Genomic DNA, 24,607 nt, shown 5'->3' with positions numbered 1-24,607 from the left:
CAGCCATCATCGCTAGATGTACTAGCTAAAGGCTGCAGCTCACCACTTTATTTTCTAATCAACAAGAACACTAAAAACCCTGCAAATTTTGCTCAAAACCCATACCATTGTGAAGGTCTTGCCAGAGAGACTGGGTGATACTGAATTTGGAATGAAATAGCAGATAAAACATTGCTTTCATTCCAAGGAGCTAACCCTGATAATTCAGGCTTGAAACTAATGCAGTTAAAAATAACAAGGGCTGACTCAGGGTCCTCAAGAGGCTTCACAAACAAACCACCTGTGCCCCTCTGAGTTACCTCTAGGATTATTTTTTCCATAGCACACAATCTAAATATTAGAGCTGTCATGATGGACTCTTGGGCCCAGATCCTAAGGAAAAACATTGTTGTTATAAGTTTGGTTTTTATCTCTCAATGTTATTGTTGGACGTCTTGGTCTTAGCAGCCTCCAGGGTAAAATAACTTGCTTTGTTTTCCTACTGATCGGCCAAACCCTGCTTGGCACACACCATGTTGGCTTTTGTTAGTGGAGTTCCTGCATTGGTCACAGTAAATTAACTGAGGCTCCTGCCCACCAGTAAAAGACACAGTTCCATGAAATTGTTAAAGAAGTTAAAGTTTCTGACCCTTCCCCATATCAGAGCTTGAGTTATGCTTTCAAGTGTGCAAGGGAAACAAACGTACTTTCACTCCACCCTTAGGAGAAAGCACATTTCACTGAAGCTCACAGTTTCAAGCAGTTAAAACGAAAGGCTTCCCGGTAAATATCTGCCTTTTCATTCCTTTCTGTGCGGTGATTTTAAATATGTACCTCTTCCTATGGAGAATCCCCTGCGAGTAAAAAGGGAAATTCAGACTGGAAGATACTGCCTCCTTGATGTTTGAAGAAAATAGCACTCTTTCGTATTTCCTATAAAATGAGGATCATAATATTCAAGTATGATGATTGACATGTCCGATAGGGACCAGGGAGACCTTCAAGGTAACTTCATTTGTGAGGCTCTGAAGAATCTAGCTCATGGTGAGGAGCCACAGAAGAGGCAAGTGAAATGTATAATGAGGTCAATATATATATATTATATATATATATATATATATATATATATATTACATATATGTTTATAATTGCCACTTAAGTGAGGTCCAATGAAGAGGAGAAATACTATAATAAATAATGCTGAAGTTGCACAGAGGCATAGCCTCCTCTGATTGCAATTACTTAACTCAGTGCCTGATTGGAGGCAGGTGACTACCAAGAGCAGCAGCTCCTGTGCCTTACCTGCGCAGGTTTTCCCGTCGTAGTTCTCGCACACCCACTCGTGGCACTCACACAATGGTCCGAAATAGGTGCCAGGTTCGGTCACTTGACAGATGCAGACCCCGCACTCACACCGGCCACGGTCATGGCACAGCGCGCCCCCTGGGGGTTGCCCTGGTGCACGACATCTGCGCTCCGACTCGGCTCTGGACAGCCTGCAGGGGGCGCCGGACAAGCTTCTGCAAAAGATAAGAAAGGCCACAGCCAGGCCATGTCAGACACAGGTCCCGCCCCTTCTTCTCCCAGCCCACTCTCCCCCTCCACTCTGTGGAAAAGAGGCCTCCTGGCCTCATTTTTCTGCCGGCCAAGCATGCCTCTAAAGGGCTGTGTTTTAACCATGACTTGAAATAGCACCTTCCAAGTAGACAGAGGCTATGGCCCCTTGCTCCTTGGTGGATTGCCACTTCATCTTAAATGCACATTTTGATTAAATGCAAATTAGTCTGAAGTTTGATACTCAGCTGGTTTTTTGATCCTTTTTAAAAAATGGCTCGTTGTTATCTGATAGCTCGAGAAGAGATGAATGATGAATGTGTAGAAAAAGTTTTATGTATCATGTATAAGATAGGAAGAAATGCTTTTAAAATGTGTTTGAAGCAGACCTAAAACTTTACCTTTAAAAAGAAAAAAGTCGAAATGGAACTCGTTGTCTACTTCAAAATGCAACACAAGGTGTGGCATGGCCATCAGGCATATTAGAAAGCGCTATATTAGAAACAAAGCTGCCATACAGTCTGGGGTGACACAGATAAGCATAAGAAAATCTTTGACTTTAGGTAAAATAAATCTACCCCCCCTTACACGTATTTGCAGAGGGAGAAATGATGTTCTATTCAATGAGCATTTTTTTTTTTCCAAATGAAAAGTGAAAGAACAGATATGAAGGCTAGATAGAAGGGGAGAAAAAGGAGAACAGGTTGAAAACAGTTTATCCCAGGTCTGATTTAGTAACTGCTCTTGGCTCAGGCCGGTCAATCATTTGCAAGCCTGAGTTCTGCCACGTACAGCACAGCAGGTCTGTCTCAAAGAATAATAAACCAAACTTACCTCAGAGATGGCGAGAAGCTTTGAGGAACAGCTGACAGCCCAAGGAAGAGAAGGGAGGATACCAACAACAAGAAGTTCCTGACGCCTGGAGGATGCATGCTGAGCTGAGGGGATGTGCAGGCAGGAGGGCAGGGCCAGCTGCTCTGCCTGCCACAAGGTGGGGCTTCCACGGGAGGCACCAGCAGATGTCCAGGCAGAAGGACTTGGGACACCGAACTCGCAGGTTCTGGGCTCCTCCTGGAGGCTCAGTTGCCTGCAAGGACTTGGGCAGTGGAACCGCTCTGGGCGGGGTGCTAGTGCCAAACTCCTCCAGTGGAGAGTCTAGGCAAGGAAGTAATTAGAAACAGTTGTACAAGCAGATGGTTTATTTTGACATTTAAAAAAAAAAAAGTGTCCTGTTCACAGATTTGGGGGGAAAAAATCACGTCTTTCTTCATGAACAGGCCCCAGAAATATTTAACAAGAGGATATTTGGGATAGTTGATAGGAAAGGCACTGTTAAAATAATTCCCGAATTGTGATAATGACAAAGAGGACTCTGAGTGAACACAGCAGGGAATCACTTTCACCAGCTTTATAAAAGATGCCCAAGGGTGGCATGAGAGATTCTGGGAACAAAGCTAGCAAACACAATTATGTGTATTTATTAAGCTTTGTTTTGAACCATGGGTGTTTTATTCCTTCAGTATCTAAAAAGTGCTTTTTCTTCCAGTTATTCAAGCCAGTTTCTTATCACAGACACATTTTTTTTTTGTTACTTGTACAGTCCAAATTAAGGTTGTTCCAAATCTACTCCATTCTTTCCTGTGATTTCAGTATGCAGAAACAAAATATCTATTTACAATGTGATTTGCATTAAAGAGAAAACAGTCAGTGGCATTTCTTAGTCACCTACTCAGTGCCAGGCTCTAATATTAATTCTGATTGTGAGAATAATCACACATTGTTTTCTAATTACACTTCTATCAGACACCAGTGTCTGTGCCAGATGAAGGAAATATATACAGGGAAAAGGGGACACACTCCTTTCTGGGAAGACAGAGGACCAATCAAAACAAAAACATCAATGTCAGGGATTGCAATGGAAAGTTACTTCCTGATTAGATACAGGTGCCAATCACATCTGAGAGGGCAAGAGTTGAACTGAAGGCTGAAGGAAGAACTAACCTCGATAATAACATTGGAGTGGGATAGACTAGAGATGTAATTTTATTTTATTCCTACTTTAAAAAAATTAAAAGACAAGATCAAAGAAATTAATTGACTCACTGAAACTCACAGGGAAGTTACAGTGGTATTTCAGCTGAAAACTGTGGGCCCTCAATGGTTCACACTGGGTCTCCAGTTGGGAGAGTCCGCAGATAGAGGAAAGTCTTCATTTACCCTATAAAGAGCCCGCAATGTGTAACGGCTTCTCCTGATGCTGATGGTCCCTAGAATCATCCATGGCTTTGTAAACCTTAAGGTTAGGCATAAACTACATGTTAGAATTTCCCCTGGCATCTATATAGGTGGATAAAAGGACAACACATCCCAACAGCTTGCTGGAGAAAGAAGGATAGGAATGCCCTTGAATGCCTTTTCTATTTCTCCCTCTGCTTGCATATCTACCAACAGAAGCTTTGCATGGATGTCTGCAAACAGCTGACCTTTGTCAGTCCTTAGGCTCATCAGGGGACAGACTTGGAATAGATGTACACTACAGGGAATGGTATTGGAGGCTTTCTGAGGAGAGATTTCTGAGATATCGGTACCATAGTGTGACACAGGAAGAAAGGCCTGGTTTCCAGGCTGGCAGGTTTCCTGGAAACCTGCTCATCCTGTACAGAGGTGTTTGTTTGAAATAGAGGCTCATGTGAGTTTAGTGGTTGAGAAACAGAATGGGAATCTGGTTTGGAAGTGTGCCCATAGAGCAGCACCACCACCACCACTGGAGAACTTACTAGAATTGTGCATCTTCAGGCTTCTTCATCAAACTTACTGAAACAGTATGTTTCAGTGGTACACCAAGAAATCTGCTTTCACAAAATAAGTAGAGAAGCCTTGCAAAGCATAGGACCCAAGGCTGAGCTCAAAGGTGTCTGGATATAGGAGTGGTCTTTTCAAGATTTACCATTGCATTCCTTCCCATAACACAATGGAGACATGTGGATAGCAAACATCAAAGAAACCTTGGTGATGAAGGGAACATGAAAATAGTAGAAGATAAGCTTCGATCCCCAAAGCCTGAATAGGAAATTGCAGTGAAAACACAAAGCTTTAATGTTAATCATGTATTATTTACCTTTTTTGATCTTTTTTTTATGAGGGAAAAAAAGATGTGTTACAGAATTCTCTCTCTCTCTCTCTCTCTCTCTCTCTCTCTCTCTCTCTCTCTCTCTCTGTGTGTGTGTGTGTGTGTGTGTGTGTGTGTGTGTGTGTGTGTGTGTGGTGTTTGAGAAAAAGAGAGGTGTGGTGATATCTTGCTTGTACAAATAAAGCCTGTCTGAAGGTCAGAGAATTGAGCTTGCCATTAGCTAATCATAGAGGCCCAGCATATATGGCAGACGTTCCTGTGAACCAGGATAATCTGAATGACTTGACTGCCTTGTCTTGGCAAGGTTTGCCATCACTCTTTTTGTTGTCTTGCTTGTCCAATTTGGACAACATAGTGTCAGAAGTTGAGACAAGCGCAGTTCTTTGCCCAATAGGTCAGTTTTACCACATTGAAGGAACCCCCAATGTGATGCATGGGGAATATCCTTCTGAATATATGCTTCTCTTATTGGTTGATGAATAAAATACTGATTGGCCAGTAGCCAGGCAGGAAGTATAGGCAGGGCTACCAGGAGAATTCTGGGGAGAGGACTCAGAGAGGGAGCTGCCAGGGAGACATGATGTAGCTACCAGGAAGATAGGATGTTGGGCATTCTCCGGTAAGCTAAAGTCATGTAGAAATACATAGGTTAATAGTTATGGATTAATAATTAAGAGAGAGCTAGTCGCTAGAAGCCTAAGTTATTGGCCAAATAGTTTATAATTAATGTAAGTCTCTATGTGTTTATTTGGGACTAAAGGGCTGTGGGACTAGGTGGGAGAGAACTCCATCTACACAGAGAGAGAGAGAAAGAGAGAGAGAGAGAGAGAGAGAGAGAGAGAGAGAGAGAGAGATTATTAGAAATAAACATTCCCAGGCTCTTCCCCCATATCAATGAAACCATCAAGTATATTTAAATGATATACCATGAAATTTTCTTGCACCTAATAATGGGAATACATATGTTTGAATCTAGAGCCTCAATCGTGCTATCAAAAAGCCCTGCCACTCTTCTCCATCTCCAGCCCTCTTGTTTTGAGATAGGTTCTCACTGAATTGTCCTGGCTGAATTCATTTGACAACCATGACAGGCCTTAAACATGTGATGCTTCTGCCTTAGTCCCTATGTAACTGGAATACAGGTTTGAATCATTGGACCTGACCAGTTTTTTGGAGTGTACATCGGTGTGGTAAAGACAGTATGTACTAGGTGATTGAGAAGATTGAGACTTTTGGATCATCACATTACAGGGGTTTAGAACTATATTACCTCTAAGTTGAAAAGCATTTTTGTGGTTGACTAGGTGACTTAGTAAAATGTCTTAGAAACACAGAAACTCTGTCAAATAAAACATTAATCTTAAGTTTGCTTTTGGCTTTAAGCAAATTTACTTTTACTTTCTTTTTCCTGCTGAAATATTAAATGCCCACTTCCTTACCCCCTTTACTTTGTACAAATGTCCCATATTTCTCAATTTTTGGGACATGAATAAAGACCCTGAATCAGCTAAGTGACACAGCAATAAAGAGGAACAATAAACTCATGAGTGTGGAACCACATTCAAAGAGGCTGAAAGCAACTCATTCCTTGACTGTTGTTCTTAAATCTTTGGGCCTCAAAACCATAGAATTTAATTATTTAATTTCCTTAAGACTGCTTCAAAACTAAACTTGATGACAACATATTTGCCAAATAGTTAGGCCAACTTGGCAAGAAGACAAAAAGCTAGCAGAGTGTGCCTTTGACTGAAAGCTGCTCCTGGGCTTTTACCTTTTAAACCCAGGCTATTTGAAGAGGTCATTAAAACAATGCCCTGGCAGACAGGCTGATTTTGAATATTTGAAGTTATAAATGTGTCTTTTCCAGGGGCCACTACCTACACCACATTTATCCCCCCCTCCCCAAATAGTTCTAGACTTCTTTTTTTTTAACTTGTGAATTTTATGTTTTATTTATTTATTAGTTCTAGTTAGGGAACAAGCTTGTTTCACATATAAGTCCCTTCTCCCTCTCCCTCCCCTCACCCCATCCCTCCTCCCCTACCCCCAGCCTACCTTCCACCCCATCCACCCACCACTCCCCAGGAAGGGTAGGGCCCTCAATGGGGCCTCTGCAAAGTCCACCAAATCTTCCTGTGCTGGTCCTGGGCCCTTCCCCATGTGTCCAGGGCCAGAGTGTAACCCTTCAAGTGGGATGGGCTCTCAAAGTCCCTTCTTGCACCAGGGAAAAATACTAATCCAGCACCAGAGGCTCCCTGGAGTGCAGAGGCCTCCTTATTGACATCCATGTTCAGGGGTCTGGATCAGTCTGTACTGGCCTCCCAGACAGCATCTGGGGTCGATGTGCTCTCCCTTGTTCAGGCCAATTGTTCCTGTGGGTTTCTCCAACCTGGTACAGACCCCTTCGCTCTTCATTCCTCCCTCTCTTCAACTAAATTCCCGATTTCAGCTCAGTGTATATCTGTGGATGTCTGTCTCTGCTTCCATCAGCCACTGGATGAGGGCTCTAGGATGGCATAAAGAGAAGTCATCAATCTCATTTTAGGGGAAGGGCTTTTAGGTTATCCTCTCCACCATTGCCTGGATTGTCAGATCATGTCATCCTTGTAGGTCTCTGGAGATCTCCCTGGTTCCAGATCTCTTCTCGGACCTATAGTGGCTCCCTCTGATATGGTATTTCTCATCCTGCTCTCTCTCCCCTATTCTTCCCAAAACTCAATATTTCTGCCCCTCCATTTCCTCTCCTCTACTCCTCTTCTCTTGCTCTTATTGTAGCAGCTCCCTCCCCCTACCCTAATGCTCCAAATTAGTTCAGGAGTTCATGCCACTTCCATTCCTGGGGACCATTTATCCCTTAGAGTCCTTCATGTTTCCTAGTTTCTTTGGTGAAGAGGATTATAGGCTGGTAATCCTTTGCGCTATGTCTAAAATTCATATATGAGTGAGTACATACCATGTTTGTCATTTTGTGACTGGGTTACCTCACTCAGGATATTTTCTTCTAGTTCCATCCATTTGTCTGTGAATTTCAAGATTCCATTGCTTTTTTTCTGCTGAGTAGTACTTCATTGTATAAATGTACCACATTTTCTCAATCCATTCTTCAGTTGAGGGGCATCTAGGTTGCTTCCAGGTTCTGGCTATTACAGACAATGCTGTTATGAACATGGTTGAACATATGTCCTTGTTGTATGATCATGCACTATTTGGGTATATACCCAAGAGAGGAATGGCTGGATCTTGAGGAAGACTGATTCCCATTTTTCTGAGCAACCACCATACTGATTTCCAGAGTGGTCTTACAAGTTTGCACTCCCACCAGCAATGGAGGAGTGTTCCTTTTTCTCCACATCCTCTCCAGCATGGATTGTCATTGGTATTTTTGATTTTAGCCATTCTGACAGGTGTGAGGTGGTATGTTTTGAGTTGCATTTCTCTATGACCAAGGATTTTGAGCACTTTCTTAAGTGTTTTTCAGCCATTTCAGATTCCTCTGTTGAGAATTCTCTAGTTGTGCATCCCACTTTATAATTCCATTGTTTGGTGTTTTGGTGGCTAGCTTCTTGAGCTCCTTATATATTTTGGAAATCAGTCCTCTGTCAGATGTGGGATCGGTGAAGATCTTTTCCCATTCTGTGGGTGGTCGTTTTGTCCTACTGACTGTTTCCTTTGCCTTGCAGAAGCTTCTCAGTTTCAGGAGGTCCCATTTATTAATTGCAGACCTCAATGTCTGTGCTACTGGCGTAATGTTCAGGAAGCAGTCTCCTGTGCCAATTTGTTCAAGGGTAATTCCCACTTTCTCTTCTAGAAGATTCAGTGTGGCTGGATTTATGCTGAGATCTTTGATCCATTTGCACTTAAGTTTTGTGTATGGTGACAGGTTTGGATGCATCTGCAATTTTCTGCATGTCCGAATCCAATTGTACCAGCACCATTTGTTGAAGATGCTATCTTTTTTCCATTGTATAGATTTAGCACCTTTGTCAAAAATAAGGTATTCATAGGTACGTGGGTCAATATCAGGGTTTTTAATTAGATTCCATTGGTCTATCTATCTATTTTTGTGCCAATACCAAGCTGTTTTCAGAACTATGGCTCTATAGTAGAGCTTGAAGTCGGGGATGGTGATGCCTCCAGAAGATCCTTTATTGTAAAGAATTGTTTTGGCTATCCTGGGTTTTTTATTTTTCCAAATAGAGTTGAGTATTGTTCTTTCAATGTCTGTGATAAACTGTGTTGGGATTTTGACGGGGATTGCATTGAATCTGTAGATTGCTTTTGGCAGGATTGCCATTTTTACTATGTTAATTCTACCTATCCAAGAGCATGGGAGATCTTTCCATTTTCTGGTATCTTCTTTAATTTCTTTCTTTAAAGTCTCAAAGTTCTTATTGTACAGGTCTTTCACTTTTTTGGTTAGTGTTACCCCAAGATATTTTATGTTGCTTGTGGATATTGTGAAAGGTGATGTTTCCCTGATTTCTTTCTCATTGGATTTATAATCTGTATATAGTAGGGCTACTGATTTTTTTGAGTTAATTTTGTATCCTGCTACCTTGCTGAAGTTATTTATCAGGGATGGAAGAGTGGGGTGCTACCAGATACAGGGAGCAGGGAGCTCCTCCCTACCTTGGTGTGTCTACTCCAAGCCTGCAGGCGTGGGGGGGGGTGTAGGGGTGAGTGATGTTTTGGGCGGGAGTTGGGTAAGGGCAGAGACTCACTCACCTAGTTCCTGGGTCTGTCAGCAGAAAGGGAAGTTCTAGACTTCTTAAAAACAAGTATCCCTGTTTCTTTCACATCTTTCTCAAATATTACAGCCTCAGGGCATTAAAAATCTAATGTCTATGAATAAAACTGAAGGCCACTCAAAGTCTCTTGATAGCCACAATCATTCCACTTTTGCATGGGTACAAGTATATTCCACAAACACACTTTAAATATTTTCTCTAGCACCAGTTCTTTACCCAAACATTAAAAAACTCACTGTGAACACTAGTTTCACATTTTTGTTACCCTTCCTAAAGTATAATGAGCATACCTGTGCATCATTTTACAAATAACTGATAAAATAGTTGGTGAAGTTTGTGGGAGGATCACACATAAATAACCTCTTCTTTCAAATAAACAGTGGCCTTTAAATAGCACATATTGAATGAGAATCTCTCCAGTTACTGGCATATTGACTTAACTGTGATCAGTCTATTTCTTTTAATAAAAATTTTCTTAAAAATCTATTACTAGCCAAACTTTTTATTTTAGCAGGTAAAACTTGTTTTTCCACACTTTTATCATCACCATGAAAACCATTTCCCAATATGCACTACATACCCAATATGCAATTAATGCCCAAATGCATTAAACATACATGACTTGTTAAGTAGATTTGAGAATTCAGGATGAGGCAATAGTGTTGCACCTTTGCCAGGCACCCCACTTTCCCACAATATTCACTAAAAGCTTAATCCAACCAACAAAAGAAGTTGATTACTCTCACAACACCTGTACCACTATTGCACCAGTATATCGGTCACTGTTGTAGGTTGTAGTGTTTGTAGCCGGGTGATATTAATGATTATCTTTCTCTTCCAGTAGTGTGCACAACCTTCCAGAATCATGAATGTTAGTCAATAAGGAGTGAAGCTTCTAGTTAGGTACTATCTCAAATTATCTGTGTTCAGTGACATAAGTATGTGTTGTCTTTAGGTTGGGGAAGAGCAAACAGTAGTCTTGGAGATATCATATGATGTTTGGAACACTTCATAGGACCCTTTAGGCAAACAAACAAATAAAATGCAACCCATTCCTGTCACTGGGTATTTTACTTGTGGCATAAGATTTCTAGATGGAATATTTTTATCTCCTATTATTTTCAGACTCCATTTAGATTCCATATATGTATACAAATATAAGTATTTTCTTTTCATAAAGATACATATATTTATGAGCATAAATATATATTTATGAAGCTTCTACAGCATTAGATTTCCACATGGTTTTTCAGATACTCTGTAGAGTTAATGGTCTCTTGACATATTCCTTCATTTAGCCTTCTATCTCACCACTCCTTATTTAATTCTTCTCATAATTCCCCCTTTATCTCACCATAACATTGCATTCTATTTCTATTTTCATGGGAGGTCCACTCTTTCCCTTTGTCCCTTCCTAGATACCTACCCTCTATGGTTATTTGAATTGGATTGTAGCATATATCAAAAGTTTAAAGCTAGCATCCACAGATAAGAGAAAACAATATTTGTCCTTTGAGGTCTGAGTTATTTAAGTCAGGATGATTTTTTTACTAGTTCCATATGTTTACCTGCATATTTCATTTGTCTTAACAACTTAATGTCCATCATGTAAATGTACCTTATTTTCCTTATTCATTTATCATCAGTTGGCAGAATTAAGTTAACAACATACCTGAAAACTCTAGAACAACAAGAAAAACTAATATCCCAAAAGAATATACCAGAAGAAAAAAATAAAACTAGAAATCAAAATCAATGTATTAGAAACACAACACCAAAAATATGTTTTAAAATTCAATAAAATGAAGAGTTGGTTCTTTGAGAAAAACATCAAAATTACAAACCCTTATTTAAATTAAACAAAAGACGGAGAGAAAGGATCCAAGTTAATAACATTAGAGATGAAAAGGGGGCAATACAACAGATACTGAGGAAATTCACAGAATCACAAGGACATACTTTAAGAATCTGAATTCCACCCAACTGGGAAACCTAAAAGAAATGGATAAATTTATTAACACATTTTTTCAAAAATTATTGAAAAAAAACTTTTTTCATAAATGTATTTTGATCATGCCCCATCCAATTTCTCCCAGATCCTCCTACCCTCCCTCGCAGCCCAACTTTATCTTTGTCTCTTTCACGCTCTTAAAAAAAGACAGACAAAAGCAACACAAAATAACAAGACAACACAGCAACAATAAAAACAGGAAACACAAAATCCAACCAAACTGAAAAATAAAGCAAGCAAAAGACTGATAAGACAAAAATGCCCAAATAAAACAAAATAAGCAAAATGTCTATAAAACTGCCATTAAACTTGTTTCGTGCTGCCCAACTGCTCCTGGGTGTGGAGACTGTCTGAATGTGTGGTTAATACACCCAGTGAGACTCCATTGGAGAAAGCTGATAATTTTCTTTAGCCACCAGATATCATTTAAATGTAGCTTCTTTGCCAGTGGTGTAAAACCATGTCTACTTCCCCTCTCAGTGATGGAACCCAGTCTGACTTGGAACTATACAGGTCGTTTGCATGCAGTCAGTCTCTATGAGTTCATTTGTACATATGTCCTGTTATATCTGGAAGACAATGTTTTCTTAGAGCCATCCATTGACTCTGGTTCTTACAGTCTCTCCTCCTCTTCCTCCTCCTCCTCCTCCTCCTCCTCCTCCTCCTCCTCCTCCTCCTCTTCCTCATTGACCTCTGATGAAGACATCCCATTTAGGACTATGTGCTCCAAATTCTCTCACTCTGTACATATTGTCCAGTTGTGGGTCTCTGTGTTACTTCCCATTGCACAGATCTGTTGCAAGAAGAAGCTTCTCTGATTAGGTTTGATTGAAGCACCGACCTATAGGTATACCAAAATGTCATTAGGAGTCATTTTATTGCTACATTCCTTTACCAAAATAATAGTATTTGATTTTCCCCTAGGCCAAAGACATATCTAGACTCAGATTCTTGTACACTTTCACACAGTGTCAGGTATGTATTTGATCTCATGAAGGGGGTCTAAAATCTACATATATGACCTATCAAAGTAAAATCAAGATGACATCTCCAACCCAAAAAAGTCTGAGGAAGACAGTTTCAGCACAGAAATCTACCAGACATCCAAAGAAGAATTAACTCTTTGGATTATTCCACAAAATACAAACTGAAGGAACAGTGTCTAATTCTTTTCATGAAGCCACAATTACCCTGATACCAAAGACACAGACAGAAAGAAAAAGAAAGAAAGAGAAAGGAAGGAAAGAAAGGTAGGAAGGAAGAAAAGAAGGAAAAATTAGAGACCATTGTCTCTCTCTTGAAGACAAATGGAATCTTGACTTATGCAGCAGAAAAGAATTTTGTCATGAGTCGGGTTAAAATAAATTCAAGTTTATTAAGAAAAGGTGGACAGTTGCACAGCTAAGGCATAGATTCAGTCATCTAAAGAGAGAAAGAGGTGTTTAGCTGTGTGTGGCAGGGTCATGAGTATGGTGTGTGTATGTGTGTGTCCTGTGTGCATATATTCTTTATTTATGTATTTGGATCTGTTTTGTGGATTTTTGACATTTCACAAAGAATACAATCCAAATCTAATTTTAAAAGAGTAAAAAGAAATGTTTTGATATATATACTTTCATCTAAAGAACTTTCCTTCAGCAAGAGATTCTGGTGACTTTTGCAGCTTTACATAAGAATAAGATAAAAATAGATACCCAAAGGTCGAAGGGTTGTTTCTGCACATAGGTCTCAAGGAAGTCCAGGCATGTGTTGTGACATAAAGTTTCACTCATAGTCCCATTTGTAAGATTTTTCTCAGAAAAAGGAAATACAGTCTTTTGCAGGCTGCTCCCAAACTCCTGACTCAGCTATTGAGACTGTTACACATCTAAAGGAGCACTCCCTTCTCTTTTCTTTCTCAGATATCTTTAATTTTCCCCTCTTTCTACCTGTTTCAGGACAAAGAGCTTCAACATAAGCCTGACAGTAGTATGTCATTCGGCTTTTAAAAACTATTTTAAAACCCATGAACTGAGTCAACTAAGTACAGTATGTGCTTGGGTACAGGGCTGTATATCAGGTTACAGGCAAAGCCCATACAACCCAGTCTGGCTGTTTTGTCTTTAATATTAAAGTGACAAACACAAACTATTTAGAGTATTGCTGGATGAACTCAGCAGCACCAAGTGGCTCAAACATGAGGAAAGAGAAAGTTACGTTGCATGCACATGGAAAGTGCCTCAAACCTAAACTGATACAGACTGTGGCCACGGCATTCCTCAGCAAGCACTAAAGAACAGTCATAAGACCAACCTGCAAACACAAAACTTTCCTCATTTTCTGTGTTGCCTTTCTCTTCCTCCTCCTCTACCACTCACTTGGATAAAAGGTTCCCTCTGAGTCCTCTGAATCACATTCAGTAGCTCTGGGCTTACTTTTGGTAAACCTGTAGTCACCCTGTGAAAATGGAAAGGACCCCTCATACTTCAAAGTTGCCAGAACAGACAGCCTGGCTGTTTGCACGTTTTACTTATTCAAGAGCATCACTCCAAGCCAGCCTCTCTTCTGAAACTCCATGCACGCATCTCACCAGTTAGAAACAGCAACTAGTACTGCCATGTGAATAAAGACAGCCAAGTCATGAGGCAGTGAAAGGCGCATTGATTTACAGGAACCTGCTACACACGCTGAAGTGACTCATCCCGAGTGTGACTAAAGTACTTTCCAGCTGTGACCATAGTATTACCATTACAGTTCTGGACCAGTCAGGGTACACCATACTCCGATTAAGCCTATTCTTAGAAAAAGTGTGATATTGCAGTCTCACCTTCAAAATCAGAGTCTTTGCCTTTCTATGGCATTTCCCTGGACCTTTCTTCCCCTCTTCCCTCCTTTCTTCATCCTTTCTGTTAGGATAAAACTTGAGGGACCTTGCAAGGGGGACCTGGCAGATTCCATGTTGGGCGAGGTTGACCAAGGTGGAGGGACAAACACGCCAGGCAGACAGAGCTTAAGTGAGAAGTTTCATTAGAAAGGGAACTGAGCGAGGGAAGAGGGGGAGAAACAAAAAGAGACAGACAGACAGACAGAGGACAGAAGAGAAGAGGGGACAGGAAAATCCTGTCTGTCCCAGGGGAACGGCAGGAAAGAGAGAGGGAAAGACAGCGGGAAAAGAAAGAGCAAAAAGAGAGTGAGAAAGAGAAGTGGGAGGTGGTCTTCCTTTTAAAGGGGTCCTTTGCACCTGGTCTGACCAGAGTACTGCCTGAGTGCATTCTGCCAGGTGACAGGGTTAGGCCAGCAGAATGCCTGAATTCTTACACTTACACTTTCACCTCTCCATCCTCCTGCTATTGCATTTCTTCACAAATTTCTTTTAACTACTTGCTTTACAAGTCCTATAAAGCCTCGTTTAAAGAGCTCTTTGCTGACCACAATCTAAAACCATGTGCCTATCCTAGCATCTTTTATCCTATTTAGTTTTTTAACTAAAGATTTAACATCATTATTTTTCTTTTATTACTTCTTCGATGTTGTCCACCACCTTCTATTTTGATGCAAGTTTCATGAGATTTGAGAATTTTTTTCTTTCCTCCCCAAAAAGATTTCCTCTGGAAATGAGTTATAAATGTTTAATGTACCTTGATAAAAATCAGTTGTTTGAGCCAGGCATTGGTAACCCATGCCTTTAGTCCCAGCACTTGGGAGGCAGAGACACGCAGATCCCTGTGAGCTAAAGGCCAGCCTTGTCTATGGAGCGAGATCCAGGATAGGCTCCAAATCAATACAGAGAAACCCTGTCTTGAAAAAACTAAAAAAAAAAAAAAAAAAAAAAATTAGTAGATTGAACTAAAGCATAGTTAGTGGAAGACAGACTGACAGACACACACACACACACACACACACACACACACACACGATGAATTTGGATAACTATAACTTAAAAAATCAATAAGAAAATTCCACCATGAAAACATCAAAAAAGCCTATCCTAGTTTAATTTTTTGATATGCTGTTAATGTGTAACTTTTTTTTTCTTTTTTCCTCCTTTTATTCTTCTCTCATACATTGTGTCCTGGTGGCAGTGTTCGCTCCCTCCACTCTACTCTTCACAGTCCTCCCGACCACCCCTTTCTCTGCCAGATCCACTCCTCCTTTATTCCCCCCTCAAAAAAAGCAGGCCTCCCAGGGATATCAACTGAACATGGCATAACCCATTACCATAAGACTAGGCATAAACACTCATATCAAGGCTGTGAAGGGACCAGACTCTCACCCAGGTCCCTGCTTTAGCAGCGATGACAGGCTACAGAAAAGACCCAGCAAGATGCAGGCCTCTGACTCAGCAGAATGTGCTGAGCTTCCTGACCTTATCTGTCCTCCCAGTCACTAGGAGGTCAGATACCCTCCACATAGCAAGGAACCAATCAGAAGTTAGCTGGCAGGCTCTGGACATGCTTTATGGGCTCTGGTGTAAAAATGAAGTGAAGAGCATAGCAACCACCCTGGGAGGCCTATAGGCCATAACAACCAGTTAACCAATAAACACAGGACAGGTCACCCAAGCCTGGAAGTGCACCAATCCTGACACTGTTCCAAACCCCTAGACACTCCCCTTACTCTGCCCAATAAATTCCCAGCCTCAAGGTTCCCCAGGTCCTTCTCCACCTGCCATGTGGAATGGATTAATGCATTAAATTCATTAATAATAAAAGACCCATCAGAATGGGTCTCTTGGTGGTTTGGGGGTTCAGAATTTGGGCACAACAGCTGGATGAGGCAATCCTATGGGTGGCAAAGGGCTCTAAGGCAAGACTCAGAGACATGCCCAATCCCACTGTTAGCAGTCCCACAAGACCATCAAGTCTCACAATTGTAACACATATGCAGAGAACCTAGCTCAGACCCACACAGGGTCTGTGATTGTTGCTTCAGTCTCTGAAATCCCCTGTAGTCAAGTTTAAAGTTTTAACAGCACCAACTGAACTTCCTATGCATGTGCATCACAAGGAATCATCCCTATCATTTAGAGTGCAGTTCAAAGTTGCTGAAAAAACCTTGGCTTTACTCAAAGCTTACTTCAATAATATTTTTAACTCGAAGGTACCTTTCAAATTTTCAAGTAGTGAAGTGTACACAGGCGCATTCAGAAAGTCTAAATATTCTCAAGCAGCAATAAAAACAAGTTTGCAATTCCAAGAAAAAGTAGAACTTTGTACAGGCCAGAGCTGTGGAATAAAAAAGGTGTGTGGTTAATACTTTTTCCAGATGTGAGCCCAAGACCAGAGGGCATTTTTCCCTCCCACATGGGAAAAACACCTGGAAATATTAGTAGTCTCTGGGACAAGAAATACTCTCATAAATACTTTTACAGTTCTACTTTATGCTGGAGGAAGATATTAGGGAAAATAATCTAGAAGTCATTTTCTCTAATTTTATATGGTAAAAGGAGTCTATCACTTAAATATGATTTTTATCCCAAATCATAGATTTTTATTTCTTAGCTGATAAAAGTTGGTCAACCAGAAGCAGGCAAAGAGTAGACAGGGGACTGTGTACCCAGTGATAGAGGCTGGTTTAGGATATTTGCCTGATAGGCTATGACCTTGCCAAGTCTCCTTCATTCAGTGGATCTTGGCTTCCACAATAGCAGGATGAAAGGAGTCTTAATTCATTCTAATGCTAAACTTCTGTGAGTACAATGTGCAGTTAAAAGGGGCAGGGCTGGTACAGATAAATGAGAGTAATGAAAAGGCATTAGAGGCTTAAACAGTAGAGGTAATATTTAGTCTACTGGCTGTTGGTATCATATAGACTAACCCTTTTATAAATTCCCAGAAGTGAAACAGTTACCCATTCATGTCTATTATTCTTTAAACTCTGAGCCAAGGCTTTCCACACTATGGAGCCTCATCCACTAAAGTTACATTCAGGAACTCAGCCCTCAAATCCTTTACTTTGTAACCCTTCTGTGGACTTTTTTACAGTGTGTACCACACACTACCTTGGTTGACACTTTCCATTTGCTATTACTTTGGAGCTTTCTACTATTAATCCAGTTATGACTAAGATCCACTCTATGCAAATCAGCCTGTAAAACAGAGTATAAAGACATGTTATATTGCAGAGCAAAAAACAAGGAAGGTCGTGCATTATTGCTTTGTGCTAATCATACAGTATCTCTGAGATGCTAGTTGAAGTTAGTAATATTAAACATCTGTAAGAGTTTACTTCAAAACCAAACATTCCTACATAAAATACATGTGCTATAAACAACAACAAAAACAATTCAGAGGTATTTTCTAAACTTAGACAGAATGTGTTTGGCTAGACAGAGCGTTGCCATAGACACTGTCTCATCTCAAAGAAGATTGCTAGCAAAACTTCACACAGGTTTTCACTTAATGTAACAAGATTATAGCCTCTTCTTTCTCCTTCTGCTTCTCTAAAATGAGCAACACCACCAATCATATCCACTTCTCAAGCTTTGACTCAAGCTCCGATGATGTGTTTCTGCCCCCAGCTCCAGATCAGCACACTTATCTGCTTCCCAAGATTCACTCAGTTCCTGTCACTGAGATTGTCTTTCAACTACTTGATCCTGCTACAGGTTTCAAGATCAATGCTTTGGCTGCTTTGGCATAATCACAACTGCTTTAGCCAACTCAGATAGCACAGTGTGCTATTTGTTGCACTGATCCAACTTTGGCTTTGTTAAAAATGTGACCAAAATAACTGCCTCTTAGAACCACAAATACATGACATTTTTATGTTATTCAGCCCTGATAATGGGCCCAAAAATATAGTACTTAATAAAGGCAGATAAATAATTTAGAAACCAAAAATGGCAATAATGACCTAGCAAGTCACAAAGGAATCATTTGTACATAAACTCAATTGCTTCTGTTGGAACAGAATTGGCTTTAGGTCCACTGATGAAGAGAAATTGCATTCTGTATCTGGTCCTTTTCAATTTCAGTGGCTTCTTTCTCCTCCCTCATTTGTAGTTTCGGGCAACTGGTTTCCTTCAGTTGAACTTGAGTACTGAATCTTCTCTCTTCCTTTCCTTTGGCACCATGTATCTGACTGAGATAATTTGTTTGGTTATAAAACTATTTGTAGCTTTTAAAATTGACATGTAACCCAAAGCTGTTGTCTAGAACAGGTGTTTAAATCCAAAGAGAAATAGCCACAAACATAAAGAATGTTTCTCACCAACTATAACATTTCTCAGGATCACAAAGATGGTTTCTATTCTAGTCCTACTATCACCGACACATCTCCCATGTCTTTATAAGTTCAGTCTTACATATATTCATGTGTGGGAAGAATATCCCTTAGAATCACCTTCAAGAAAACATTTGTGCAACATTCAGGAACTGTCTCAGCTTTCAAGTCATGATCAATTCCAAGTGATCCCACAGTCAACAGATAAGACAACAGTATGAAGATTCACCAGTCTCTGCCTCACATAGTATCTAGCTGTAAAAATGCGATTCAAGAGCTTCGTAAGAGCATTGCAAAGAGGCAAAGCCACTTAAAACAAAAGGCTGGTGCAGTCCCCTCCCATTCTGTGTTTCTCCCTTTCACTTTCCCAGGGATTTATCCCAAGCAACCCTTCAGTACTTTTCATTCTATCTCAAACTTTTGTGTGTGTGTGTGTGTGTGTGTGTGTGTGTGTGTGTGTGCCCTGCAAAATCTTACTTTTTAATGTGCTCCATGGGGCATAACTTCTCATAGTTAGCGCTTTATATCTTTAAAGACCAAGTTAAGTTCAATGCCTCCCATAGATCTCTTCAGTAACTTTCTCAACAATCTCAACTTACTCTGCTCTTAAAAGGGCAACACTTTAATTGTTGTATTCTACTGTAACTGCTTTATTGCTGTTGGCTATGTTTTCCTGTGTCTTGAAAGTGTATCCCACAGGGGTAGACATCAGCGTAGCCCTGCTCCAGTTCCTTAAAATTCACAGTTACCCCTATCCATGAGCTCTTCCTTGTTCAGGACAGCTGTTTCTCTGGGTCTCTCCAATCTGGTCTTGACCACTTTGCTCATCATTCCTCCCTCTCTGCAACTGGATTTGGGGAGTTTGGCTCAGTGTTTAGCTGTGGGTGTGTGTTTCTGCTTCTATCAGTTACTGCACAAAAGCTCTAGGATGGCATATGAGGTAGTTATCAATCTCATTATCGGAGAAGGACATTTAAGGTAGCCTCTCCACTATGGCTTAGATTGTTAGTTGGGGTAATCCTTGTAGATCTCTGGACATTACCCTAGTGTCAGATTTCTCTTCAAACCTATAATGGCTCCCTCTATTATGGTATCTCTTTTCTTGCTCTCCTCTATTCTTCCCCTGACTCAATCATCCTGTTCCCTCATGTCCTCATCTCCCCTCTTTTTCTCCCCTCCTTTTTCTCCTAACTCCCTCTACCCTCCCCCCATGCTCCCAATTAACTCAGGAGATCTTGTCCCATTTCCCTTCTCTGGGAACCATGTATATCTCTCTTAGGGCCCTCCTTGTTTCTCTGTTGGTATGGCTAGTAGGCTGGTAATCCTTTGCTCTATGTCTAAAATCCATATATGAGTGAGTACATACCATGTTTGTCTTTTTTGTGACTGGGTTACCTCACTCAGGATGGTTTCTTCTGGTTCCATCCATTTACCTGTGTATTTCAAGATTCCATTGTTTTTGTTGTTATTGTTTTGTTTTTTTCCAATTAGTAGTACTCCATTATATAAATGTACCACATTTTCTTTATCCATTCTTCAGTTGAGGGGCATCTCAACTGAATAGGTTGCTTCCAGGTTCTATTTATTACAAAAACTGTTGCTGTGAACATAGTTGAACAGATGTCCTTCTTATATGGATGTGCATCTTTTGGGTATATGCCTAAGAGTGGAATTGCTGGATCTTGTGGTAGACTGATTTCCATTTTCATGAGGAGTCGCCGTACTGATTTCCAAAGTGACTGCAGAAGTTGGTACTCCCACCAGGAGTGGAGGAGTGTTCCCCTTTCTCCACATCCTCTCCAGCATAAATTATCATTGGTGTTTTTGATTTTAGCCATTCTGACAGGAGCAAGATGGTATCTCAGAGTTGTTTTGATTTGCATTTCCCTGATGGCTAAGGATATTGAGCCCTTTCTTATGTGTCTTTTGGCCATTTTAGATTCCTCTATTGAGAAATCTCTATTTAGTTCTGTACCACACTTTTTAATTGGATTATTTGGTGTTTTGGTGACTAGCTTCTTGAGTTCTTTGTATATTTTAGAAATCAGCCCTCTGTCAGATGTGGGATGGTGACTATATGTTCCCATTCTGTGGGCTGCTATTTTTTTCTTGTTGACTGTGTCCTTTGCCTTACAGAAGCTTCTCAGTTTCAGGAGGTCCCAGGGTTTTTTATCATTTTTTATTTTAAAAACAATATTTTCTCATTTTACCTACTAATCCCTGTTCCCACTCCCTCCCCTCCTCCTTCACACCACTCCACTAGCCATCTATGCCTCATAGAGCATAAGGCTTCTCAAGGGGAGTGAAGGAACTCTGGCACCTTACTTTGAGGCAGGACAAAGGTTCTCCCCCCTATGTCTAGGATGAGCAAGGTATCCCTCCAAAGAGAATGGGCTTCATAAAGCCAGTTCAAACACTAGGGAATAAATCTTGGTCCCACTGCCAATGGCCCCACAGGCTGGCCAAACCACACTGCTGTTACCCACATTCAGAGGGCCTAGTTTGATCCTATGCAGGTTCCACCATTGTTAGTCCAGAGTCAGTGAGCTCCCACTAGCTCAGGTCAGCTGTTTCTGTGGGTGTCCCCACACTGGTCTTGTCACCTTTGCTCATGTTATCACTCCTCCATCTCTTCAACTGGACTCTGGGAGTTCAGCCTACTGCTTAGCTATGGATCTCTGCATCTGCTTCCATCAGTTACTAGATAAAGACTCTATGATGATAATACAGGTAGTCATCAATCTGATTACAGGAGAATGCCAGGCACCCTCTCGACTGATGCTTAGGTCTTAGCTGGGTCATCTTTGTGGATTTCTGGGAATTTCCCTAGTGACAGGTTTCTCCCTAGCTCCATAATGACTCCCTCAATCAAGATACCTCTTCCCTTGCTCTCTCTCTCTGTCCTTCCACCATCTTCACCATCTCATCCCCTCATGTTATCCTCCCCTCCTCTTCTCACCTCAACCTAGAAGTCCCCTACATGTTGTCCTAAACCTGCTCTCTGAGAATCGAGTGCCATCTGAAATTACACAATTGTTTTTCATCTTCACCTCTTTGTTAGTCTTTCTTGGAAATATATATTTTAATATTATTTGCAAAGATGAGCAGAAATATTTATCTCTGAGATTGATTCTGGGGATTCTAAACTATAAGAGCATATCAAATAAGAAAACCATTACCTGTTTCCAAAAATGTAGTCATAAAGATTCACTGAATCAAGTGTTTTTTAAAAACAAACAAAAAACAAATCATGGATATAATTTTGGTTTTGTTATATAGCATCATAAAAATTTACAGATAAAATACCTTATGAGTATTTTTATTTAAGAAAGAAAACAATATTTTTGGCTAACTTGGGATATTTCTTGGAAGTCAATCCAGTGTTCTCTGGAGACTTTTGCCAACATGGGAGAATATTCTGAAGACTAACAAGGACATTCTTATTCAACATTGTATTCCATTTCATTTTCACACTAAAATTGGAATCCTTAGTCTCCTGGTAGTTTAGTAATTAGACATTGTCATGGCTGTGTTTTGAAACTGAGTCTTGGTCTGGAAATGGAAAATTTTCAGTTCCCAATATAAAAATATTTATCTCACTAAAAATGTCTAGTATTTCAAAATGATGCAATGTTCATACAAAGTGTTTAAATCTTAAAATCTTAAACAATTGTAGTTGTGAACTAATTAATGTTTACTTCCATTATTAAGTAAATACTGATTTAATAGCTTTCTATATAAAAAGAATAAGATACAACAATATAGATGTATATGATTACAAGATTAGGTTACACCGTGCGGTGGTGGCACACGCCTTTAATCCCAGCACTCGGGAGGCAGAGGCAGGCGGATCTCTGTGAGTTCGAGACCAGCCTGGTCTACAAGAGCTAGTTCCAGGACAGCCTCCAAAGCCACAGAGAAACCCTGTCTTGAAAAACAAAAAAAAAAAAAAAAAACAAAAAAAAAGAAAGAAAAGATTATGTTAAATCAAAGGGTTCAAAGTCTGAATAAAATATGTATTCATAAACAATTACTGAGAGACAGTACTGAATGAAGAAGCCAGATTTTCCCATAGGAAAATGTTAATGTGAAATAATATCTGAGGTGAATAGCTTCCATATCTTCTAGAAGTTTCTTCTCAGCTACTTGCATTCTTCAATAGTTTTTTTAGTGTTAGTTTATGATTGATTCTACCTATAATCCAACAGTGTAACATAAAACCAGTTGTGCATATGACCATCCATATAACTAGAGTTAAAGAATTGTGTAAAACACACACACACACACACACACACACTCTCTCTCTCTCTCTCTCTCTCTCTCTCTCTCTCTCTCTCTTACTTCTTGAGGAATCCACAAAGAGGCTGAACAGTCCTTCCAGTATTCTGTTTGCTCTTCCCCTTTATGGTACATTTTATCTTTACTATTTTTCCTCGAAGACCACATCTTATGTATCAGCAAATCGTTCCAGATCCTTTACATAAAATTCAGATTCTGAACACATCTAACATTTCTATCATTTTCACTCCAATCCATATCAACTTTTTCTCTTGCCAGGATGCAAAAGGCAATAAACCAGGCTTCCTTTGTTCTGCCCTTATTTATATTACCATAGCCAACACCTAGGCCATAGCCATCATTAAAGTATAAGTGGTTATTTCACTCTGCTGCTGAAAAGCTTCTTATTTCAATAACCCCCAAGCTCTCACATGCCTCGAGTGCACCTGCTTTCCTGTCTCATCCTTTTCCCTTCTCTCATTTCAAGAAGCACTGAACTCTTTATTTTTCCATTAGGTTGCCATGTGAAATTCATGTAAATCCCTGGCCATGCTGAGCTCTGACCATCCAGTATATTCCTCTGCCACCATGTTATTTTAAAAGAATATAATGCATATAAAATTATTTGACATAGTGCACAAGACTATTTGTTTAATTTAGGTTAACATGAACTTCTAAAACTCCTTTGCAACAATGGACTCATGGTATACATTCATCCTACTGTTAGTAACTAGAAACCTAATAATGTGTCATATAAACGCTAATGCACAACACAGTAACTCTCTAGGTTTAAGAAATTTAGAATTATTTCAGAACTCACTAATGACATCTTTTTGTTTGTTTGTTTGTTTTTGATTTTTTGAGACAGAGTTTCTCTGTGTAGCTTTGGAGTCTATCCTGGCACTCTCTCTGGAGACCATGCTGGCCTCGAACTCACAGAGATCCGCCTGCCTCTGCCTCCCCAGTGCTGGGATTAAAAGCATGTGCCACCAACACCCAACTACCAACACCCGTGAGTTTTCTGTTGTGTGATATTTTGTTTGTGTTCTGACAAATAAAGCTTGTCCAGAGCTCAGAGGGTGGAGGCAGCCACTAGTTAACCATAGAGGTCTGAAAGTCTGTATAGACAGGAGACAGGAAAGTGATAAGGCTGGGTGGAAACAAGGTCTCATCCCTTTTGGTCAGAGAATTCAGAGAGGTAAGAAGTCTCTGGTGGCTGCTGTTCTGCTTCTCTGATCTTTCAGCTTTTACCCCGATAACTGATTCCATGTTTTTATTGATTAAGATGAATTAGATTAACACTTCCATCTCCCTCTGTTTTTGCTCCATAATACTCATGGTGTTGGCTATAGACTTGTCCTATGTCCAGTACACCTGTGATAAACTTGTTTACAATAGTTGTTGGGCAGGAAGCTGTTCATCTTTGTGTAGGCAACTGTGAGACATGGGAATGGAATTAGTTGATTGCCACCTGGAGTGTGTGATTATATGAGATGAGAGAGAACATGTAGAATGGCATTTGCTAATAAAGAAACTTGGGTAAGTCTAACCCTAAGGTCTACAGATTTGTATACTTTGACATCATTTTACTTTTCCCACACAAATAAATGTATCTCTGTGTTTTTGCTTTATTTAACAGCAATCAAACATATTTGTAACACGAATTAATAAAAGACCCAGATACAGATATTGGGGTTCAAACTT

The 24,607-nt window shown here is 40.2% G+C and overlaps 1 protein-coding gene across 1 annotated transcript in view; it reads right to left on the bottom strand.

Annotated features, from left to right (window-relative positions):
- The window catches only part of LOC100761751 (integrin beta-like protein 1), a 197,622-nt gene extending 195,157 nt beyond the window's left edge, over window positions 1-2,465 (bottom strand). Inside the window, exons 1-2 of the mRNA XM_035453126.1 lie at window positions 2,368-2,465; window positions 1,282-1,499 (exon numbers count right to left, since the gene is read on the bottom strand). Of these exons, the coding sequence (XP_035309017.1) occupies window positions 1,282-1,499; window positions 2,368-2,465 (316 nt within the window). The remainder of the gene's footprint in view (window positions 1-1,281; window positions 1,500-2,367) is intronic.
- Between the last annotated feature and the right edge of the window lie 22,142 nt (window positions 2,466-24,607).

The sequence above is a fragment of the Cricetulus griseus genome, assembly GCF_003668045.3.
Source record: "Cricetulus griseus strain 17A/GY chromosome 1 unlocalized genomic scaffold, alternate assembly CriGri-PICRH-1.0 chr1_1, whole genome shotgun sequence".
NCBI classification, from domain to species: domain Eukaryota; kingdom Metazoa; phylum Chordata; class Mammalia; order Rodentia; family Cricetidae; genus Cricetulus; species Cricetulus griseus.
This window is presented reverse-complemented; position numbering and strand designations above follow the sequence as displayed.